Source organism: Choloepus didactylus, chromosome 5, assembly GCF_015220235.1.
Source record: "Choloepus didactylus isolate mChoDid1 chromosome 5, mChoDid1.pri, whole genome shotgun sequence".
NCBI classification, from domain to species: domain Eukaryota; kingdom Metazoa; phylum Chordata; class Mammalia; order Pilosa; family Megalonychidae; genus Choloepus; species Choloepus didactylus.
In genome coordinates this window covers 428,170-449,832 of record NC_051311.1, presented here as the reverse complement: position 1 = coordinate 449,832, position 21,663 = coordinate 428,170, and the positions used below count along the sequence as shown (strand labels likewise).

The 21,663-nt window shown below is 50.4% G+C and overlaps 1 protein-coding gene across 6 annotated transcripts in view; it reads left to right on the top strand.

Moving 5' to 3' along the window:
- Positions 1-2,097: 2,097 nt before the first annotated feature.
- ITGA8 (integrin subunit alpha 8) overlaps positions 2,098-21,663 on the top strand; it is a 226,065-nt gene continuing 206,499 nt past the window's right edge. For all 6 annotated transcript variants that reach the window (XR_005217174.1, XR_005217173.1, XM_037837633.1 and 3 more), the window contains exons 1-2: positions 2,098-2,447; positions 3,094-3,227. Coding sequence is in view for 4 of the 6 variants with exons in the window: in XM_037837633.1 (XP_037693561.1) it covers positions 2,239-2,447; positions 3,094-3,227 (343 nt within the window). In the remaining 2 variants the exon portion in view is untranslated. The remainder of the gene's footprint in view (positions 2,448-3,093; positions 3,228-21,663) is intronic.

The following is a 21,663-nucleotide window of genomic DNA, read 5'->3' as shown; positions in this document are numbered from 1 at the left end:
CTTAGCCTCAAAACTGTGAGCCACTAAAATCCCATTGTTTAAGCCAACCCATTGTACGGCATTTGTTTTAGCAACCAAGAATCTGAAAAACTTGCCGTTACTTTCTACTTACTTACACCTTGGATTTCAATATAAGACTTGCCTGCAATCTGACTAATTTCCAAATTTCTACATGCTGGTATCAGAAAATGATTGAGTTGAGGTTCTCCCTTAGCCTGCAGGTCCTGACAGCTCTCAGCATGCACACACGTATGCTGCACGTGAATTATCTGCAGAGATTTATGATGGGGGACATCACTTTTATTAACAATGGCTATTTGACCAGCAGCAGCAGACTCTGTGTCCAACACAAATGGACCTCTGGGCTGAGAAAAACACCTTCTCCTGTCTATTCTTAAGTCCTTGACTCGAAAGGACTATCCAGTTTAAAAAGCTATCCAGACATGATCATTTGTTTGGTAACCTGATATTTGGGACAAGACAAAGGAAGATAAAGGCATAAAATTCAAGTCAGCTTACCAAGTAGTTTCTGATGTTAGGAGATGAGAAAGTCCAGCTTTATGTGGGCTCAGGCTTCCAAGTCTGCTCGTACAGACTTGCTGCTCACCTGAGCTGCAGTTTGTGTTCAGGGTCTCTGTGGCTCCTGCACTGCTGACGCCAATTCAACAAGTCCCAAATCTAACGCACAACCCCCCACCTCAGCCTGCTGTCCTTGTCCCGTTGCCACTCATGTCGAATTCTTTCCTTCCCTTTCATTCTGCTACCAGTCTCCTGACCCTTTTCATTTGCATTCTCCTTCATTTTTGGGGTCTTCCTCCCTTCCTTCTGTCTGGGTCCTCATCTCCCGAGGCATTTGAGCAGCCGCGTCTTTGCTACCTCTTCCCTCCAACAACTGCCTCACACACCCTTGTGCTAACCCTTTGGAGTCCCTGTGGCCCTGCCACACCTCTGCTCTACAAGTGAATTTCTTTGCCTCAGTAAATGTTCTTGTTGTTAGTAACCTCTGTCTCACTAGATCTTTCATCCCTGTTGCCCACCACCCCTTAACTCACTTGCTTTATTCCAACCCCATTTATGCACAACCATTTAATGCCAGCCGTTTGTCTCTAATACTTGCCCTCAGCTTCTCCTCCCACAATGCCCAAATATAAACCTCCCATTACAATCTCTGCCTAAACCCTATATCTGCCAGCAGATCTCCTAAAATACCTCAGAAACTACCTTGCTCCTTTCTTTTTACTTAACCCCAGCTCCACACAGTTTGAGGCTCTGCATCCCTGAAAGACCAGATGTTACCCGAGGGCATCTACACCTCTTTTCTCTTCTGCCTTCTCCATCTACTCAAGTGTCACTCCCTACCCCAAGCAGGGGTTATAGAAAGAGATCAATAATACCCCTGACTGGAGGTGTAGTTTAAACTCCTCCAGATTCCAGCCTATGCCTCCCACCCCCACTGAGAGTAAATTGTGAGTTCCAACACTCCTCATTTGGGAATCAGCCTCGGGGTTACAGAGGGTCAAAAACATTTAGGTCAGGTCATTCAATATGCCTTTGAGAAAGACTTAAGTAAAATCTGGATTTTCTCGTGTCTATCAGTTACTTCCACAAGGGAGTGGGGTGGGTTAGGGGAACGGGAGGATTGGTGTATTTACATTTTAACTCTAGTAACAGGGGGACAAAAGTAATGATCCTGAGGGGGCCTCATGCTGCAGAGGCTTTGCGCAGATAATGCCATCCGGCCTGTGGTGGGCGCGCTTGCACCTTCCTCCATCAGAACTGCGCATCTGGGGGAAACTGGCGCAAACTCTCGCTCCATGTGGGAGTCGTGATTCCAAAAGCCGGTTAAGGGTGGCTATTCCGAGATTCAGATTTTCCTTGAGATGTGACTGCAAAAGAAAGCTCGCTCTGGCCTCTCCCAGGGGTGCGAGCAGTGGGGAGCGAGCGCCCGCAGGGCCGAGGGTGAGGGGGCGCACGCTGGGCTGAGCCGAGCAGGGCGGGGGCCGGGAGCCGCGGCTAGGAGGTGGGACGAGCGCGCGGGCCCCGCCCGGGGGAGGGCTGAGCGCCGGGGCCCTCGGTCAGCTCCAGCGGGCCGGCGGGGAGGCGGACAGCAGAGCGCAGCGACGCGCGGCAGAGCGCCCGTCTGTCCCCGATCTGGACGCCAGCCTTGGGGGCGTCAGCGGCCGCCCCCCCAGTGTGCCCGCCCGGGTCCCGGCTGCGAGCACCGGCCGCGCGGAGGCGATGTCTGCCGGGGCCCGCTGCCGTGCCGGGGAGAGCCGGGCGCTGCCGCTCGTGCCGCCGCTCTGGTACTTCTCGGCCGCCCTGGGGATGCTGTGGCCCTGCGCCTCCCAGGCGTTCAACCTGGACGTGGAGAGACTCACGGTGTACAGCGGCCCCGCGGGCAGTTACTTCGGCTACTCAGTGGACTTCCACCGACCCGATGCCCACACGTAAGTCGCCCCTCGCGGACTCCGCCCAGGGGCACCGGGTGGGTGACTGCCGCTCGGCGGCCGGTCGCCGCGCCTCTGCCCGCAGCCCGGGGAGCGGCGGTGCCTGAGGTTCCCTCTGCCGCCCACCGCGGGCGCCAGCCACTCCTTTCTCCTTCCCTGCCAGACTTCCCATGGGAAGGCTGAGCTGGAGACATGCCGCTTGCGGAGGATGTGCAAATCTCGGGCATTCCTTGTACACAGGCTTCACCAAAATGAGAGAAGCGACTGAACAGACTCAGCCAGTTAAACAACGAGAAACAGCAGGGTGTGTTTACACAGAGCCCGTAACAGTTAAGTGTCTGGGCACCGAGTGCTTCTGCTACAAGCAGCTGCGCGCTGTCCTTTACTCTCTTCTCTCATCACACTGTCGACTCACAGCTCCGCCCGGAGAAGAAGAGAGTCAGGACTGCTTACACCTCCACGCCCCTTCCAAATCAGGTTTCTGATGCCCAGAGGTTCCCAAGAGGAAATCAAGTGTGGCAGTTGGTCCCCATCGTGAATATTTTCTTGCCTCTCACTCTTCCAGGGAACATGTTGCTCCTAAGACAGCATTTCATTCTCACCCTTTAATGATGCTCAGGAGTGGCTTTCTCCAATCCCTTTGCAGAGTGAGTGTTTTGGTGGGGGCGCCCAAAGCCAACACCAGCCAGCCAGATATCGTGGAAGGAGGAGCCGTCTATTACTGCCCTTGGCCAGTGGAGGGGTCTGCTCAGTGCAAGCAGATACCGTTTGACACCACCAGTAAGTGATCTTTGTCATCCTGAACTGTAAGCCCTGGTTTCCTGTAGTCAACTTCCCACGTTCTTTGTATTCATTTGGCCTGTCTGATGTGTCAGTGCGCTATGCAGGTCCCTAGAGAAATCAGCTTGCAAGCCTGAGTGAAGGTAAGGAAAACGTTCAGTGAGCCCTCAAAGGGGACAATAGCTTCAGCTTGAGTGGATGCATCCTAGAAACTCCCATTTCCTTAATGTCTGAGATGAACAGTTTCAGGGGAGTGGATACTTTGGAGAAGTACAAATATTGCATCTTAACCTTGACCATGGAGAGGATTTGGCTGCTTCCCAAGGACTGATCTGGGAAAAGACAGATGCTTATCATTTCCAGTGCCCCAACTCTGAGGCAAGTCAGCTGATGCAGCCCTAGACTTTACTCCATGTTGCTGTTTAATTCTTTACAGAAAGAAAGAATTTTCTTTCAAAATATCGGACACTGGATGCAAACTACTACAGGCAGAGTAGTGGATGGATTACATTCATTTCCAAAATCCCTAGACAGATGTTTTTTATTTAATTAAAGGGAAAATACATTTTAAACAATTCAGGCCAGCTATGTTTTCTCTTTAGGTCCTGAGAAAATAATTTAAACTTAATGCTTTTAAAAACATTAACATTGACTATATTAATTTGTACCACCAAAAGTTTATGAATTCAAAAAGTATACATTATCAGAAATCAAATGTCTCTTTTTCAGAGAAATGCGAAGATATCAACTCAAATACTATTATTTTATGAACAATCATTTAAAATACCATTTGCACCACACCACTATTTGTGACACCATTCTTGATTTCTTTGTATTGTTTATTGTTATATCAGTGTGCATTTAGAATATATGTAAAATATTCATTTTTACAGAATTTTGCAAAATTGGAGGGGTAGTATTTACCTATCACTTCAACTAATTTGTATCTTTTATTGTAAAGGAGGAAGTAATTTCTATTCCATGAACATGGAAAACATTTCAAAGAAAAAAGTCCAATGCAAGTTTCACCTTGAATTATGACCAAATTAAGAAAGCGTTTTATAAAAGCACTTTAAAACTGTGTTTTTCTTATCTGTGTGCATATGGTCACAATAGCTTATTTACCACTTTATTAAGTAATATAGTTCTTTCAAACCGTTCATTATAAGCTTTTGTTTTTACATTGGGCTATTAGAAACTAGGAAAATTAAGCATCTTAATGTTAATTTTTAAAGGAAATCCTTCAATTAATTGTTTTACGAGAACTTGAGGTGCCTTGTAGTTACTCCTCTATCTTGAGGATCGACTCCCTAAATCTCAAGAATTAATCATTTAAACATAAAATTAATGCCATCTTAATCCATGCCAAATTCGTTTGTATTTGAAAAAGTATTTTAAACTTAGACCTTGAAATAAAGATATAGTTAGTATTATTCAAAGAAAATAAGTACATTTTTAGACCTTTTTGATGTGTTTTTACTGAGAAGTAATCTATAATCCTGGAAGTGAATGTCATACTTTTCTAGAACATTCCTGGAGAATAAAGAGTCAGGCTCTGGTTAGTGTGTTCTTCTCTGATAAAGAGAGGACCAGTGTCTGCCCACATAAACCTCACCTCAGTCCTTCTTCATGACTAGTCCCAGAGCATGTCATGGTTCTGTGGATGAAAACCAGAGAATCCACACATCAGCACTGCCTTCTAAAATCTGACCAACTCCCAATGTTAAATTACAAACAGGTAGTATTTTCCAAAAATTCATTCTAAAACAATTGTTTGGAGCCTTGAGTTCACTTTCCCACAGAGAACTAATGATGAAAGATTCTGCTTTGGCTTCCAGAACAACCCACAGGAATGTACTTAACCCTTATTGTAGCTGAATTATGCTAGCAATGAAATAGTAGAGAACAAACTAGTACAACTTTGGCAATTAAATAAAGAGGAAAATAATAAGTATGCTGAGAAAAGGTCAGTTTTAATTGGAGAAAGATGAGGATAGAGGGTGTGTTTTGTGTAGGCTCTGAGGAAGGCTTCTGGGTATCTGGCAGATTTAAATATCAGTACCTTGGACCCTACATCATGTCTTGTTTTACTTTCAAATGTGTGCTTTTTCTTTTCTTGGTAGGTAGATATACTTTGGTTATCATAATTGCAGTGATTGGGGATTCATAAGTGGAACAAAGTGAGGGTAAGATATAGGGAGAGAAAAAGACATTCCTCAAATAATTGAACAGGAATTTAAGAAAAAGCAAGGAAGTTTGTGAGAAACGAATGGTCCGTGACGGAATGAATGAAGCAGTGGCCTGTCAGACGAAGACCAGGGCAGTTTCACTGAGCGAGGACGGGAGGAGTTGGGAAAGGAAGTTCCCACGTCAGCCGTCAGGGGTTCTGGGAACCTTGTTGCTTCTGGGAAAGGCCCGAGGACGTGTGGGAGAGAAGGAATCAGGGTGAGGGGGTGCTCCTGTCGGCCAGTCGCCCCACGTGGGCAGTAGAGCCCGGCCTCCCGCCCAGGGTGGGGTGGGACGGGCCCCGGAGGGCAGACTGGACCCGGATCCCCCGAACCCTGCCCAGACCGTGGTGCTGAGGCCCGGCCCTGTCGCCTCCCCTCCCTGCCCCTAGCTTTACAAATTCCAATTAAAAGGATCCTCCAGAGAAGATCTGAAGGGGAAAAGCAGTCATTGTGGAACACATGGGAGTCAGGAGGTGGTGGCAGCAGCCTTTGTCTTTTGGGAACTGGGGGTCCGCATGCCCTGGGATTCCCAAAGCTCAGGGTCCCCGGCCAGCCAGCGTCGAGGTGCTCCCTGCTCAGTGCCAGCAACTTACGGTTTCCCCCCAAAAAGGAAGACAGTTTCTCCATTTGACAAAGTAGTGGCTCTGAGTGCAGACTCCCAACAAACTGGCGCTCACTGGCAAATAGTCCTGTGCAGATGAGTGATTTTCCTGCCTTCTGCTGTCACATCTGACTCCGAGGCATCCTGAGTTTGACCTTTTAATGAAGCAGCTGCAGCTTGTTCAGGGGCCTGGGGTGTCCGCTGTGGCCTGGGCCTCGAGGGACACTGGCCTTAACGTAGCATCTGCATCTGGCTTGTGATTCTGCACTTCAGTTTATTCAAGGTCAACTACTTTTTAAAAAATTCTTTTAGTTTGAAAAAAACCACTTAATTATTATTTATTTTATTTTTACCTTATCATAGCTTGGGATTTTTCTTACTACTTCTCATGATATATGCAAAAACAGAGGAAGCTCAGAAGAGCTCAGAACTTCAAATGCACGAACACTTAAAATCTGTGGCCCTTTCAAGTGTGGCAAAGAAAGTCTAGGGAAGCATATGGTGGCGGGGGAGGTGCAGAGAGCAGATACTTTTCCTGCTCTGTGCAAAATCAAGTGGTTTCTGAAAAGCCCGTCTCTTCTCTTCCTTCCCTCTCACTTCAGTGGTGCAACTTTCCTCCCCGTCTCCAAACTGATTTTTTTCACTTTGCCTCAGGAACTCTCTTGTAATGCCCACATCTTCAACAACTTAAAACATCACACCTGCCAAATTCACACTTCTCATTTCTAAGTCTCTTGCAAGATTTGCTTCTTTTTCCTACATTTTCCAAACAGATTAGTGGGTTTTATAAGGATTTCCTGATTATGCCCTTCCCACTAAAAGGAAGCAGAATGAAACAAACATCTCACCTTTGGAATCATGATAGTGCAAATTTCAACAATAGTAAAAGCATGCTGCACAAATATCTGATTGTGTTAGATGTTTGAATGAAGCGTCTTGAGGAGAAAGAAGATGGCACGTGCTGGTTAATGGTGGGGATCTCAGGCGCGGGGCACTGGCAGCCACAGTCAGGGTGAACGTAAGGAGGTGGGGGTGCTAGTGAGGCAGCCAGGATGTGCCTGGCCTTAATTTAGGAACTTTGTTAAAAAAGAAAAAGAATTTTAAAAACTTGAGATGGAAGGCAGTTTGGTTAGGAAATTTCAAAGCTTTGGAATGGTATGTTGGAATTGCTTTCAGCTCAGAGACCGGAAGCCTTTGTTTCGGGGGCCTGTTTTACTTTGTGCTGAGCGAGCCCACGAGAAGCAGCAGCTGAGAGCATCGGCTGTGTGGCTGGCACAGGGCTGCCTTCTCATAGTCCTGGGTGCCCTTTTCCTCCTGTAGGGGTTGGGAGGCCTGCTGGTCACATGTCTTGCTTTTCTAGCTTCCTCAGGAGCAAATCAGTTTTTGTTCAGGAACAAAGAAAAGAAGAACGTAGGGCTGAATTCCCCATGTAACTGACAGAGGAAACAGCACGAATGAGCAGCAATCTGTGCTCCAGTCCGTTCAGCCAAAAGGTAAAAGGGAAAAAGAAGGCCCCAAGACAACCCGCTCCCTTTAAGTGCTGATAATGTCATCACTAAAGTTCTGCTACTTAGAAAATACGTATCCGGGTGGAGCCCTCACTCCACAAAGTGACTGCACTGATCCATCAGGGGTGGTTGCTCCACGTCCACTTTCTCCAGCAGCTCAGGCTGAGATTAGCATGACCCGCCCCCCAGCAACCGAGGAAGCAATTAGAAAGAGGAAGTCCTTGAAACGCCAGCTGGAAATGGGAAGCAGACCTGTGCATGGCTGGCTGGGTAGCAGGAGCGCGCAGTGCCATCCCCTGATCTTCAGAATTCCTTCCAGGAGCTGACGTCTGTGTTGGAGCATCTTCCTTCCAGCGAACTAATTGACCCACCCTGAATGGGTGGGGTCCACACCTCCATGGAAATAATTTAACCAAAGGTCTCACCCATAGTTGGGTGAATCACATCTCCATGAAAACACTCAATCAAAAGTTTCTACCCAACAAGTTTGGGTTAAAAGATCATGGCTTTTCTGGGGTCCATAGTAGCTTCGATCTGGCCCAGTCATCCTGTGTAATCCTGATAGTGTCACACAGTTCAGGCACCGGGCCCTCGATACCAGAACTAAACTTAGGGGAGCTCATGGACATTCTGGTCATCCCAGGCAGTATAGCTGCACTACAGGGCACTGACTGATTAGTTTCTTTCCAGCTCTAATGTTTGGTAGATGGACACAGACTTGAATATAATATTGCAAAAGACTCAGCCTCAACCTTCCCTGACCTTCCCTGATCTAGGACATGCACAGACGTAAGGGAAGGGCATGCCCCTTGCAGCAGTAGGTGTCTCGAGGACCTTACACGGCCCGTGTGGCTCTCTCCCCAGTGTCCCCATGGAGGCCAGGTCCCTACAGTGGGTTGCAGCTCCTTTTCGGGTTTGTCTCAGCAGTTGCCCCCCGATTTGCCCAGCTGTCTTCTGCTGTCACCAGCCCCTTCTTCCCACACTGCTTACCCCATGTACCTCTTAGCCCAGATTTCAGACCCCACAAGCACCCCATGTCCCCAGATAGTGCCCTGGTGGCTCTTTCCCAACCACTCAGGACAGGTTCTTTCCCAGCAATAATTTTCTGGTTCTCCCATCTTCTCTCTTCCTACAATTTCCAACAGGACATATGTTCAGAAATTCATTCTAAAATTGCCTTTAATTGTTTTTTGGAAGAAAGTGGGCATAATACGACAAAATAGTGCTTCAAACAGCCTAAATATAAAGAGTCAAGTAAATCACTATATAAGCACACAATTAAATGTTATATAAGCATAGGATGTGACATCTACAAAAATTATTAATAATATGGCAAAATGTTTTTGATTTAATGTTAAGTGAAAAACATAAAATTCAAAACTGTGTGATGGTAGAGTAGTTAGCAATGGGCTTTTTAAAGTATAGGTGCTTTTGCTTCAGAATACTAAAGACCAGGGATATTTTCAGTAATGATAACTATTCATTCTGGACTATGTCTGAATCAGCAGAAACAAAGACTGGATCATCTAACACAGCAGTTTCCACGGCCTCTGAGAAGAAGAGAATGTTTTGGGACTGAGACTGCCCTTGAGTGTGCTGTGCAGGCTGAGCACCCCGGGGGAAATTCTTTCACAGCCTGTTTCTCCTGCTGTTGGTTCACAGGACGTGGTATAAGAGGCAAATATCAGGGACCTGTAGAAGACGGATTCCATAGAGCGTCCATGGAGGCTCATGAGGCACCGTGAAATCTCACAGCGTGGACCGCAGCTGGTTCTTCCTCCTGGGACGCTTATAAAGTCATCTCGAGCATCTCTCCTGGGGCCCCAGAGGTGCATCGGGCCGCAGCCAGGTGTGCCGGCCACCTGCGGCAGTGTCTCGGAGCGGGCAGGTGAAGGGCTGACATAGCTTCTCCCGAAGTCTCTTCTACAGAGACAAGTGCTTTGAGTGGGAGAGAAAGTTCCATGATAAGTAAGGTTGGCAGTGGCCACATCCTCTCCCCTTCTCAGGAGTTACTGTGCACCTTCTCCTGGGAGAGGCAAAGGCACTGGGGATTCCTGAACTGAAGGCACCCGATGAGTGGAGGGTAGGACGTTGGTGGACATTCGCTGTTTCTCCAGAGCAGGCTGGTCACAGCATGGTGATGGGGGGCCTCAGCACTCTGGCTCCCTGCAGGGGTGTGTGCTTCTTGTTTGCACCATGTGTCCACGATGAGTCTGCTCAGTCGAGTCGCTCAGGGCCCCGGGCCAAGGGGAGAGGCTGTGACACAGCCCAGGGTTGCCGGCAGGAGGGGGTGAGTGCCCGCGTCTGCCAGAGCGTCTGTGGGATGTCACCACCCCCCCCCCCCCGCCTCTGAGGGCCAAAGAAGCCAGGAGATGGGGCCGGTTGGCTGACCCAATAAGCAGCTCTTATGTCTGCAGGACATGGTTTGGGCTCCAGTCCCAACCCCACACTGAGTTAGCAAATGACACCAAGATGGACCAGACACACAGTCGGCCGCAGCCTGGCCCTGGCTGCTGATCTCCCCACGGATGTGCGGTTTGTCAGACGAAGTGGGGGGCACTTTGTACCACAACATCTTCTAGCAACAAGGCTGAGATCCTGTGAAAAGAAAACCATAGGACAGGAGGGAGTGTAAATGCAGCTTCAAGGCCTACAGGGAGGCAGGTTGTACAGCCTCCTTCCTGAAACCCAGCCGCATCCTGTGTTTTAAAGCCACCACTTTGAGGTCATCTTGGAGAGATTTATGGCAGTTGCTTCCTGAGATCCCCACACAGAGGAGCAAATAAATTCTGCTGTGCTCTGACCGTTGGAAGGTGGACGTTAAGCTGTAAGAAGCCCTCGGTTCCCAGCTTCACCTAAGACTGGGGTGTTTGTTCCAGGTGAAGAATCTGTGTGTGAGAAAATCTAAAGGCAAGAGGAGTAGGAAACATCCAAAAAGCTGAACGAAAATCACCGCATTTGGGTACGGCAGGGTCCTGTAGGGTTTGCAAGCCTGGTTTTCAGCGTTTTTGTTTTAGAAGAACTCTGGCTTTAGGAGAGAGAATGAGTTTGAGGGTGACCCCAGTCAGGGCCATTGGAATATCCAAGTCAAAGACAGTGGTGGCCACGGGCATGGGAGTGGGGAGAGGATGGTCGGAAAGACCGGTAGGAACGGAGGCCACGCTGGGTTTGGGGGTGCAGGAGGGGTGTTGGGGTGAACTCCAGCTCTGGCTTGGCTCATGAAGACGGAAGTGTTCTCTTACCTCAGGGCTCAACCCGCGAGAGGAAGCCTGGTACTGGCGATTTTAATCCAGCAGTAAGTGCTGTCCGAGCGGCCAGGCAAGCACTTCAGAAGGCAGAGCGGGCACCTGTCCCTGACGGGCAGGGGGGTTCTTGGTGTGTGTGGTGCTCGGGGCGGGAGCCATGCGATGGCACGAAGTGATGCGGAAGGTGAGTGGGACGGTACATCCCCACGGCAGCCACGCGGTCTGCAGGGCACGGCGTCAGCTGTCTGGCGGCTCCAGGAGAGAATTCTTTCATTTCTTAGCATTTGCTCCTCTAGCTGCATCAAACAAATAAGCACATCACTCCCCACACACACCAAAAAATCACTGGCATTATTCCCACAAAAGTCCCAGAACAAACCTCCATAGCCTTAGTCGAGAGACATATGAAAGATAACTGTGGATTTCAGATGGTATTCATGATGTAGAAACACTCATTCATATTTATTACCAAACAAATATCTGAAGAACCCTACTAGGCACAATCAGTTATTAAAAACAGGAAACTGGGACCCCGCTGTCTATTCCAGGGGAGACCGAAAATTTAGGTTGTCATCCAGATCCAGAAAACTGTACATGGGAACAACTGTTCCAAACCTGTGCCATCCACACCGTATTTACGGACATCGCCGTTAACGCTCTAAACTTTGTTAGTGTCTGGTTATGCATGAAATCAAACACTTGAATCATTATATGAACAAATAACTTAAATAAAAGCTTTATGGTGTTTGGTGTGCACATATACTATAAATCATGACTCTCAGGCGTATTGAATATTCATTTAATATTTCTTGACCATTTTAAGGAAAAACGAATTAGTGTAGTATTTTCCTTAAATACTTGTAAATTTGCAGTAAGATGATGAAAAGGTGTTCTTTTATGATTTTTAATAGTGATTTTGGGATATTGGGGTCATAGTTTAGAAGTTTGATTTTCTGTGACATAAAAATTGATCCAGGTTTTTTCTTGGACTTGCTTCTTTTAGAGGAGTTCTACGGCCACAACTGTGTTATTGTAAGTTTTACACATGAGGATATCCTGTTCTCAAGTACATAGTTTCAATCAAAATGAAACTTTTACAGAGGTAATTTGACTATGGTAGGGACTATAGACAAATTTTTAAAGAATTCTTTCACCCTTTTTGAATTAAAAATGTCTGAACCGCTCCTGCAACAGGTTCAAGGAAATCCCTAAGGGATGCACTTCGCTGGTGACTGAGGCCACAGGGGCTGGGCTGGGGCTTCCTAAGCGGTTTTCAGAGTTGCCCTGTCGGCCCTGAGGTTTGCCCTCCGTCCGCTTTTCCGTGCTCCCCGTGGTGCTCCATCTTCTCTCCTGGTAGCTCCGGTTCCCGAGCGGGGAGCCCGCAGGCCTGCTTGGGACCTACGCAACCCCCCTGGAAAGGGGGCTAGCGCGAGTGGCCTCGACACCTCGGGGACGGGGTCCCAGGTCACCCAAAGCCACGGCTGCCCGTTTGGGGGAAATTCCTCCAGAGCCACGTGGGCCCCCAAGGCTGGCTTCAGGATTCCATTTTAGCTTTCGGTGCTGTTTTCAGGGCGCGGGCGTAGGGATGCGGTGTAAACGCTCAGCCGGCGCGTCCTGAGCCGCGCCCCAAGGAACCACCGCCGACAGCGTATTGCACACGCAAACTCACCCACACACACACGCGTGAGCAAAACCAACACCGCAGCCTGGAAGCCCTTCGGGCGGCCACAGGGGGGTTGGCCTTTGGGTCAGCGCGCGCCCACTGTGAGGCTAGGCAGGCAGCGAGCGGGTAGACGTGCGCGCGGCGGGGTGGTGCAGCGGTGCAGCGGCGAGGGGTACAGTGGTGCAGCGGCGAGGGGTACAGTGGTGCAGCGGCGAGGGGTACAGTGGTGCAGCGGCGAGGGGTGCAGCGTCGGGCAGTTGCTGCAGAAGGACCGGTCATCCGCGAGCACCGGGCGGCGGGACGAGCACGTGCAGTGGCGCCGCAGGAACGCGGGGCGAACTCGGGGACGCGGAGTCCGTGTGTCTGCAGGGGATGACCCGAGGCTGGAGGGACGGGCTGGGGCAGATCCTGGCGAGGCACCCCGGCCACGCAGCCGATGCGCAGAAGTGGAATTGCAAATCGCCGGAGGAAGGATGGACTCAATAAGGGGTGTCGGGACAACCGGCTTTTCATACTGAAAACACTAAGATGTTGACATCACAGCATAAACACAGACACATTCCAGATGGACAAAGCCTTCACACAGAAGCTAACAGGTGGGCAAAAACTGGGGGAAGCTATTTGCAACTTCTATTTGGGAAAAAGGACCAATACTCAGCGTATGGGAAGAATTCTGACAAACAAATGAGAAAAGGAGGAAAGGCCATGAACCATCAATATACAGAAGAAATGAATGGTCCATACACATGAAAAGATGATCGATCTACTAATAATCAGGGAAATGGCAAAGGGAAACGAAGGGTGGTGCCATTTCAGCCCTAAAAGTCCTGTGGTAGGGAGGGCTGCACCCCGCTTTCCAGGCAGGGATTGTAGGGCTGCCCCGGAGAGCAGCTGGTGTTGGAGGAACTGGGCACCCTCATTCTCCGTGGTCCAGAGAAACCCGTACGTGTGCAGATGGAGATGGCTGAAGGGCACTCACCTTTGTAGTAGTGGAAAAAATAGAAAATGACTAAATGTCCACCTGTAAAAGGAATGGATGGATAAAATGAAGCAAGGCTGTCCCACAGGCCACGAGAGTCTGCAGAAGGTAGAAAGGAGGAGACTGAGCTGCAGACATCTCAGCATGGATGTCTCACAAACATTGGGTGTGACGCCCAGGCACATTATATACCTGCATTGTAAAGGTAGTAAAAAGCAATTTTTTAATTAAAAAGGAGCACACAAAAGAACCCTCTGTCTCAGTGCTTGGCAAATTGCAGCTAAACTTGGCCTGCTGCCTGTTTTTGTACTGACTATGAGCTAAGAATGGTTTTCACATTTCTAAGTGGTTGGAAAGCATTTTTAAAAGAATGATATTTTATGACGTGAAAATTACATGACATTTAGATCTCAGTGTCCGTAAATGAAATTTTTGGGGGCACAGGCACGCCCATTCTCTACATGCTGTCTGCAGCGGCTGAGTCTGTCCTTGTGATGAGGCCCGTTACAGGACAGGTTTGCGGACTTCCACTCTGTGCTGCTGGTGAACACTGAAGTGTTGTAAACATGACCTGAAGCACACACGCAGGATTCCTGAGGGCACCTCCCTCCTGCGGAGGGAAGGGAGGGGAAGGAAATGGAATGGATGTCAGTGGGGACTTTGATGTTTGTAGATGTGAAAAGAACTTAACAGTCACGGTTTCTGGCTGGGGTTACACATTTGTTATATTAGGCCTTGTCCTTTTCTGTACTTTTAAAATGCCTCAGAAAAGCTAAAAAAAGAAACATTTTGTAGATGTTATTCTATGTCAATACGTACAGTCCATTTTATATGTTCTAAGTGCTGCATCATAGTCTGTTTTATAGATAACAGAAATTTATTTTCAAATCCCATATTTGTGAGCATTTAAGTTGTTACAGTTTTTTGCTGTCACAAACAGTAAATAAATATTGCCATATTGCATCTTCATATTGTGTTGTTTCCATTGAAGAAAATCCTAGAAGTAGAATTTTTGGTCAAGAAAATGTGCATTTAAAATGTTGATGCATGATGCCAAAAGGGCCTTCCAAAATGGAATTTTTCTCCTGAAGCAGAGGGAATGTTATTTGTTGCCAAACAGGTGGGTGACAAGTATTAAGTCATCATTGTTCCAACTTGAGCCTCAGATCTTTCCAAGAATTTAGAGGCCACTTGATTAGTTCCTCTCTGTAACACCTGCTCAGGTCTTTGGAAGGCTTTTGCATTGAATTTTAACCTTTTTCCTATTGATTTGGAGCTCTTTTACATATTAAATTTAAATATAGTAATCCTAGTGTTTTAGTTTCCTAGGCTTCTGAAAGCCACATACCATGAAATGGTTCAGCTTAAACAATGGTTTTGATGCCAGGAAAATGTCCAAATCAAGCCTTCATCGAGGCGATGCTTTCTTCCTGCAGATCAGCTGCCGGTGACCCTGGGCTCCTCTCCACACGGCCAGGCACAGGGCAGTGTCTGCCGGTCTCTCCCTTCTCTTCCGGGTTTCATGGATTTCAGCTTCTTGCTTTTGTGGCTTCTCTCTCTATTCATTGTTCATAAAGGGCTCCAGTAGGAGGGTTAAGACCCACCCTGGGCCATGCCTTAACTGAACCAGCCTCACCAAGTGTCCTATTTACAGTAGGTCCACACCCACAGGAGTGGATTAGCTTTGAGAACATGCTTTTCTGGTGTACCTAAACCACCATATCTAGCAAAAAATTTCACCTGAATTTTTGTCTATTAACTTTATTAAAACTCTTCTGCCACTTAGCAAACTTTAAATTGCAGTCAAGCAAGCATATGGCTTTGCTTGCTCCATGGAGAATCCCTTGGACATCTTGAGGTCCTTTCCAGAGTTCCCTAGATTGGGAAACCTTGGGGCAACAACCTGCCTCCTGTCCAGCAGCTCCAGAGGACATTGGCTCTGCCTGGAGCACCCCAGCTCAAAACAGACACCCCAATGGTGCTAAGTCTAAGAAGGGTTTCATGCAGGGGCTAGTGGAGATGTGGAGGCCAGGAGGCTGGGCCTGGAGGCCGGGACACTGGAGTGCAGAGGCTATGAGGCTGGGGTGTGGAAGCCAGGAGGCTGGATGTGGAGGCCAGGAGGCTGGGGGGTGGAGGCTATGAGGCTGGGGTGTGGAGGCCAGGAGGCTGTATGTGGAGGCTATGAGGCTGGGTGTGGAGGCCAGGAGGCTAAGCATGGAGGCTATGAGGCTGGGTATGGAGGCCAGGAGGCTGGGTGTGGAGGTCAGGAGGCTGGGGTGTGGAGGCTGGGAGGCTGGGCATGGAGGCTGGGAGGCTGAGTGTGGAGGCCGGGAGGCTGAGTGTGGAGGCCGGGAGGCTGGGCATGGAGGCTGGGAGGCTGTGTGTGGAGGCCGGGAGGCTGAGTGTGGAGGCCGGGAGGCTGGGTGTGGAGGCCGGGAGGCTGGGTGTGGAGGCCAGGAGGCTGTGTGTGGAGGTCAGGAGGCTGGGGTGTGGAGGCTGGGAGGCTGGGCATGGAGGCTGGGAGGCTGTGTGTGGAGGCTGGGAGGCTGAGTGTGGAGGCCGGGAGGCTGGGTGTGGAGGTCAGGAGGCTGGGAGGCTGGGCATGGAGGCTGGGAGGCTGTGTGTGGAGGCTGGGAGGCTGTGTGTGGAGGCCGGGAGGCTGAGTGTGGAGGCCGGGAGGCTGGGTGTGGAGGTCAGGAGGCTGGGAGGCTGGGCATGGAGGCTGGGAGGCTGTGTGTGGAGGCTGGGAGGCTGGGTGTGGAGGCCGGGAGGCTGGGTGTGGAGGCCAGGAGGCTGTGTGTGGAGGTGAGGGCTGTCATGAGGTTCTGTGGTCACAGGACCTGATCTTGGAGCCTGGCCTTCGGGGATTGTCAGGAGAACCTGGGAGCTGCTGGTAGACTGTGCACCGGCCTCACAGAGGCCCCGTCTGCCACGTGGGCACTAGGATGGCATGGGGGTCCTTCTCCTTTGCTGCAGCCGGATCATGCTTGTTGGGGAGCTGGGAGACGCCTGCTCAATTTTGGGCCCCTGCCCCACAGTGGAGAGTCATGCTGCTGGCAGGGAGCCCTGGAAGTTGTTTCCTGTAAAGGTCAGATCCAATCTAATCAGAAACCAGCATGGGATTGAAGTGCCAAGCCTCTGTTGGGTTATCTGGTGCAGAAGAATCTTGTTCAAAAAAGAAAGATATGGCATTAGGAAAAGGCCGCCTTTACAACTAAGTCCAGAAAGTTTTACTCTTATTTGCAATTTTACAAAATTGCAATATTAGATTTAAAGTCAGAGGATTTATAAAAATAATAAAACAATTGTAAGAGGTGATTCTTTTCCCTGAAAGATCAATGAAGGGATGATCCCCCTGGACCAAACTCATCTCCGTAGTAAGACCCCTACTCTGCGAGTCTGGGTGTGGACTTCATGGAGCCCTTTGAACTCTTGGTCCAGAGGAAATTTGTTGCTGAAGAATAAACCACTGTTTATACTTTTCACCAAGTTGTTACAAAGTCCAACTTTATACTCTCAGAAAGATGTCTCAGGAATCACCAAAAATCGCAGGAATTGTTTTCTCTAGAGAAGCCAAGCTTGGAACTGACTACTGTCTTTCCTGTAATCCATTTCTTTCCTCACAGCCACCTGCTTTTCTTGAGTAGCTTGGGATCTCTGCGGGTGTCTGAGCTTGTACCTCGGCTTGCCAGGCCTGGGCCAGGGGACCTGATCACCCCCTGGGGAGGGTAGTAGGTACGGGCGTGAGTGCCCTCTGCAGCCCCCCCGAGCCTGAGGAGCGAGGTCAAGGCAGCTCCCTTTTCCTCACCCAAAATGCCACTGGCAGGGGAGACTTGCCGGAGGAAACCGCCTTTCTCCCAACTGCCCTTTCCCCACTTCCTTATCTTACCCACTCGCTCCCTGGTGCCAAGGCCACTCCTGCCACCGCCAGTGCGCATGCACCGTGGCCAGAACAACCCCCGCCCGCTGCAACGGCTCCTGCATCCTCTCAGAACCAATCCTAGCCCCTCTCCCTTCAATATTGCCATTTTAGGCTACTTCACCTCCTTTCCAGCCCTGCCCCTCTTACCAGCCTATATAACCTGTAATCACCCCTGAATAAATCTCTTTGGCGCATACCCCTACTGGATGAAGAGTGTTTTTGTCCTTATCGCCGCCCTCCTTGCACGCCTCTCGCCGAGGACTCTGGCCAACGTCCTCCGCCTCGCCCTCGCCTCCGGGAAAGAGCCCCCGCCGCCGGTAACCTTTAAGCAGCCCCGAGAGCTGAGGGCTCGGCTACCGGCCGCCACTCCCCCTAGAAGCAGTAACCCCGACCGCAACTGGTGCCCCGTGTGAGGAACGTCTCCACACGACAGTTCGGCAGGTCACCCGCTCGCCCGGACGCCCCTCCAGCTTCCCGTTTCCTCGCCTGCAAGGTAAGGGCCGCCTCTCCCTCGCCGCTTCCGGAGCCGTGTGAGGTTCCTTGCTCCGAAGCCGCTCCTCCCTTCCCCCACGCTCTCTTCATCCAGTAGGAACTCCTCCCTTCCCCCACGCTCTCTTCGTCCTCTTGTATGCGCACTTCTATGACCCCCGTTCCTCCTAACACTCTCCCTCTTCCCCTCCATTACTTTGCTGTAGTTCTTTGTATCTTTATTTCCTCATTTGGTGCCGTGTGCCTCTTTGCAACTGCCCCCCCTGACTGCTCTCGTTGCCAAAGGGCACTGCTTTCTGCTCTCGCCGTCTCCTTCGGCCTTGCAGCCACAGTTTATCTCATTCTCTCTGCTCAGTAAACTACTCCTCCTTCTCCTCCCCGCCAGCCGGCCGGCCCGGCTCGGGAGCAACTCCCCCTCCTCTCCCCTCAGCTATGGGTAATCGTATATCTACATGTCAGGCACCTCAAGTTCGTGCTCTAGCGGGTCTCCTAGACACGCATCGCTGTAAAGTGTCTGTCCGGCAGCTGCAGATATACTGGGATCTCCTGCTGCCCTTTAACCCATGGCTCACCACTTGCCATCTTTGGGACCCTGTTACTTATGATCGCCTTATTGATCGAGTCACTAATGCCATGGAACATGAGAGCAAGCGCTTCCCTCCCAGCTTGCTCCCCACCTTGATAACCATCCGCTCCTGCCTTCAAGGCTCCCTCCCCCCTGATAGAGGCCCCGTTAAATCCAAGCGATGACATCAGCCCTAAGCTGAGCCAGAAACCGCATACGCTTTACCCCGCCCTTTCACAGGGCGGAGCTAGTCCGCCATCTTATGCCTTGGACCCCGCCCTTTCACAGGGCGGGGCTGATCCACCATCTTGTGTCTTAGCCACGCCTACCGCGCCGCCATCTTGCGACGCTTGGGGCCTCCCACTCCCGCCTCTCCCTCCGGCGAGCTCCCCTTCGGAGCCGCTACCGGCAGCTGCCGCCGCTCCTTCCACCCTGCCAACTAACAACCCCTGGCTGCCTTCAGCACCTCAAGGCAACCCTTGGGGCAACGCTCCCCCTACCCCCACTCCCGCGCCAAGTCCTCTGCAAGCGTGTCCTCCTTTCCCTCGTGCTTTTCGCTGTTTTCCTCTTAACCTTGCCCCCACCCCACAGAGGCCGCATGACTGGTATCCCATTGACTTAGATACTATCAAGCAGCTTCGCAAGGCCGTCAAGGAGGACGGGTTAGGTAGCCCATATGCTTCCCAAATACTACAGGATCTCGCCATGAACTATTGCATCCCCCAAGACTGGGCCTCGCTTGCCCGTTCAATTTTTAACCCCGGTCAGTTTGTTGACTGGCGTGCTCACTTCCAGGCAGAAGCAGCTAAGCAAAGTGAGCAAGATGCAGCCATTGGAGTCTATCATCACCCCGAAGCCTATTTAGGCACTGGAGCATTTCTAAATGCGTCTGCTTATATTAATGCACCTGCCACCTTTTGGCCTATCCGTTGGAAAATCGCCTTACGAGCATTTGCCAATTGCTCTACCTGTTAGCCTAATAAATTCACCAAGCTCTTCCAGGAGCCGAGTAAGCCTTTCGCCACCTTTGTCTCCAGAGTCGAAGAAACCTGCGCTCAAAAGGTAAGTGATCCCCAGGCCCAATATTACATGTGCCCATCCTCAAATCCTGGAAAATCGTGCTGTAATTCCCCCAACAAGTACTACTGTGCATACTGGGGGTGTGAAACATTAGCCACTAATTGGAAGCCTCCTGTTCCTGATCATTACCTTACCCTAAAGTGGGCCCCTACAGGGTGCAAACTCCCTACTGTTAACTGGCTCGGCCAAGAAAGTAAAAAATCCTGCACACATCTTAATCTTACAGTGCAGCTCCCCACTAATCCCTCCTGGTTACTCGGTCAAACTTAAGGCTTCAGAATCTATGAAAAAGAAACCGACCGAGGATCACTTATTCTTATAAAAAAGGAGGCTGTAAACTTACCAGGCCAAAATACTGTTATAAAAAAGCCCTTTAACATTGGTCCCAATAAAGTCATTAACCCCCTTTTTCCACAGCTCTCCAGCCGCACCTCAGCTCCAACCAGCCGCACCTCAGATGCAAACAGCGCATCGCCAACCCCACCACCCCAGCTTCCTCTGCCCCCTTCTCGTTATTCCTCTCCCCTCCTCAGCCTCATCCAAGCCGCCTTTGCCTCAGTGAACTCCTCCAACCCCAATTTTACCTCCTCCTGCTGGCTCTGCCTCTCCACCTCTTCCTCACTGTACGAGCCCATTGCCTCCAACCTCTCCTTTTCAGAAAGCACAGAAGACAGCCCCTCGGAATGCAATTGGAATACCTCTGCCGTCCCCCTAACCTTTCATTCAGTCTCCTATACGGGAAAGTGCGTCCGTCCTCGCTCCAGTAACTCTCCCGACCTCACTGCCTGTGCCAGCTACTCATCTCCCAGTAGCTCGGCAAAATTTCTCATTCCTCATAACTCCTCCCAATGGCTCTGCTCCTCTACAGGACTTACCCCCTGTCTCAGCACGAGTATCATCAGCGAATATAAAGAAACTTGCCTCCTAATTGTCCTTATCCCTAGGGTTTTATACCACAGCGAAGAAGACTTCTTCCTCCGTCTGGAAAGAACTACAGCTCCTGCCCTTCTGCAAAAGCGAGAGCCCATCACCGTCCTTACAATTGCCTCCCTCCTAGGTCTTGCCGGTGCTGGCACCGGAATCGCTGCGTTAGCCAGTCAAGGCTCCGCCCTAACTCACCTCAGGGCGGCTGTTGACGAGGACATTCGCCACCTACAAAACGCTATTTACCATCTAAAAAATTCTGTCAATTCCCTCTCTGAAGTCGTGCTCCAAAACCGCCGAGGTCTTGACCTTCTCCTCCTCAAAGAAGGAGGCCTCTGCGCCGCCCTAGGAGAAGAGTGCTGTGTTTATGCCAATTCCACAGGTCTCGTCGAGGACAGCCTGAAAAGGGTCCGAGAGGGACTGGAAAAGCGTAAAAGAGATCGTGAAGCCACCAGTTATTGGTCCAGTTTTTTCACTCCCATCCTCCCATACATCCTTCCTTTTCTTGGCCCCCTATTAATAATTATTCTAGCTCTCATCTTAGGACCCTGCCTCATCCGCAAAATTGTCCAGCTTGTAAGAAAACAAACAGATGCCATTTTTTCCTCGTTCGTGCAAATCCAGTATCAGCGACTCGCCACCTCTGACGCCCCCCACTCCAAGATGACAGCCAACCCTCCGCGACCTCAACGCCACCGGTCAACCCGCCGACCGCGAGGCCCTTCTCAATCACCTGAACATCGCTCTCGCCTCGAGTTCCAGCTTCTCTGAACCCCTGAACTTTAAACCCCTGAACTTTAAACCCCTGAACTTTAAACCCCTCACCTTCGCCCAACCCGCTGCAGCGAAGCCATTGTCAAGCGCCCGGGCACCACACCAACACTGAGCTCCAGCCTCGCTGAACCACCGTCAACCCCTTTTTCCCTTCCCTGACCTCCCCCTTCCCTCACCCTTAGCGGACCTCTCCGGTAAAGCCTCTTCCTCTAATTAGAAAAGAAAGGGGAATTGCGGGTGTCTGAGCTTGTACCTCGGCTTGCCAGGCCTGGGCCAGGGGACCTGATCACCCCCTGGGGAGGGTAGTAGGTACGGGCGTGAGTGCCCTCTGCAGCCCCCCCGAGCCTGAGGAGCGAGGTCAAGGCAGCTCCCTTTTCCTCACCCAAAATGCCACTGGCAGGGGAGACTTGCCGGAGGAAACCGCCTTTCTCCCAACTGCCCTTTCCCCACTTCCTTAT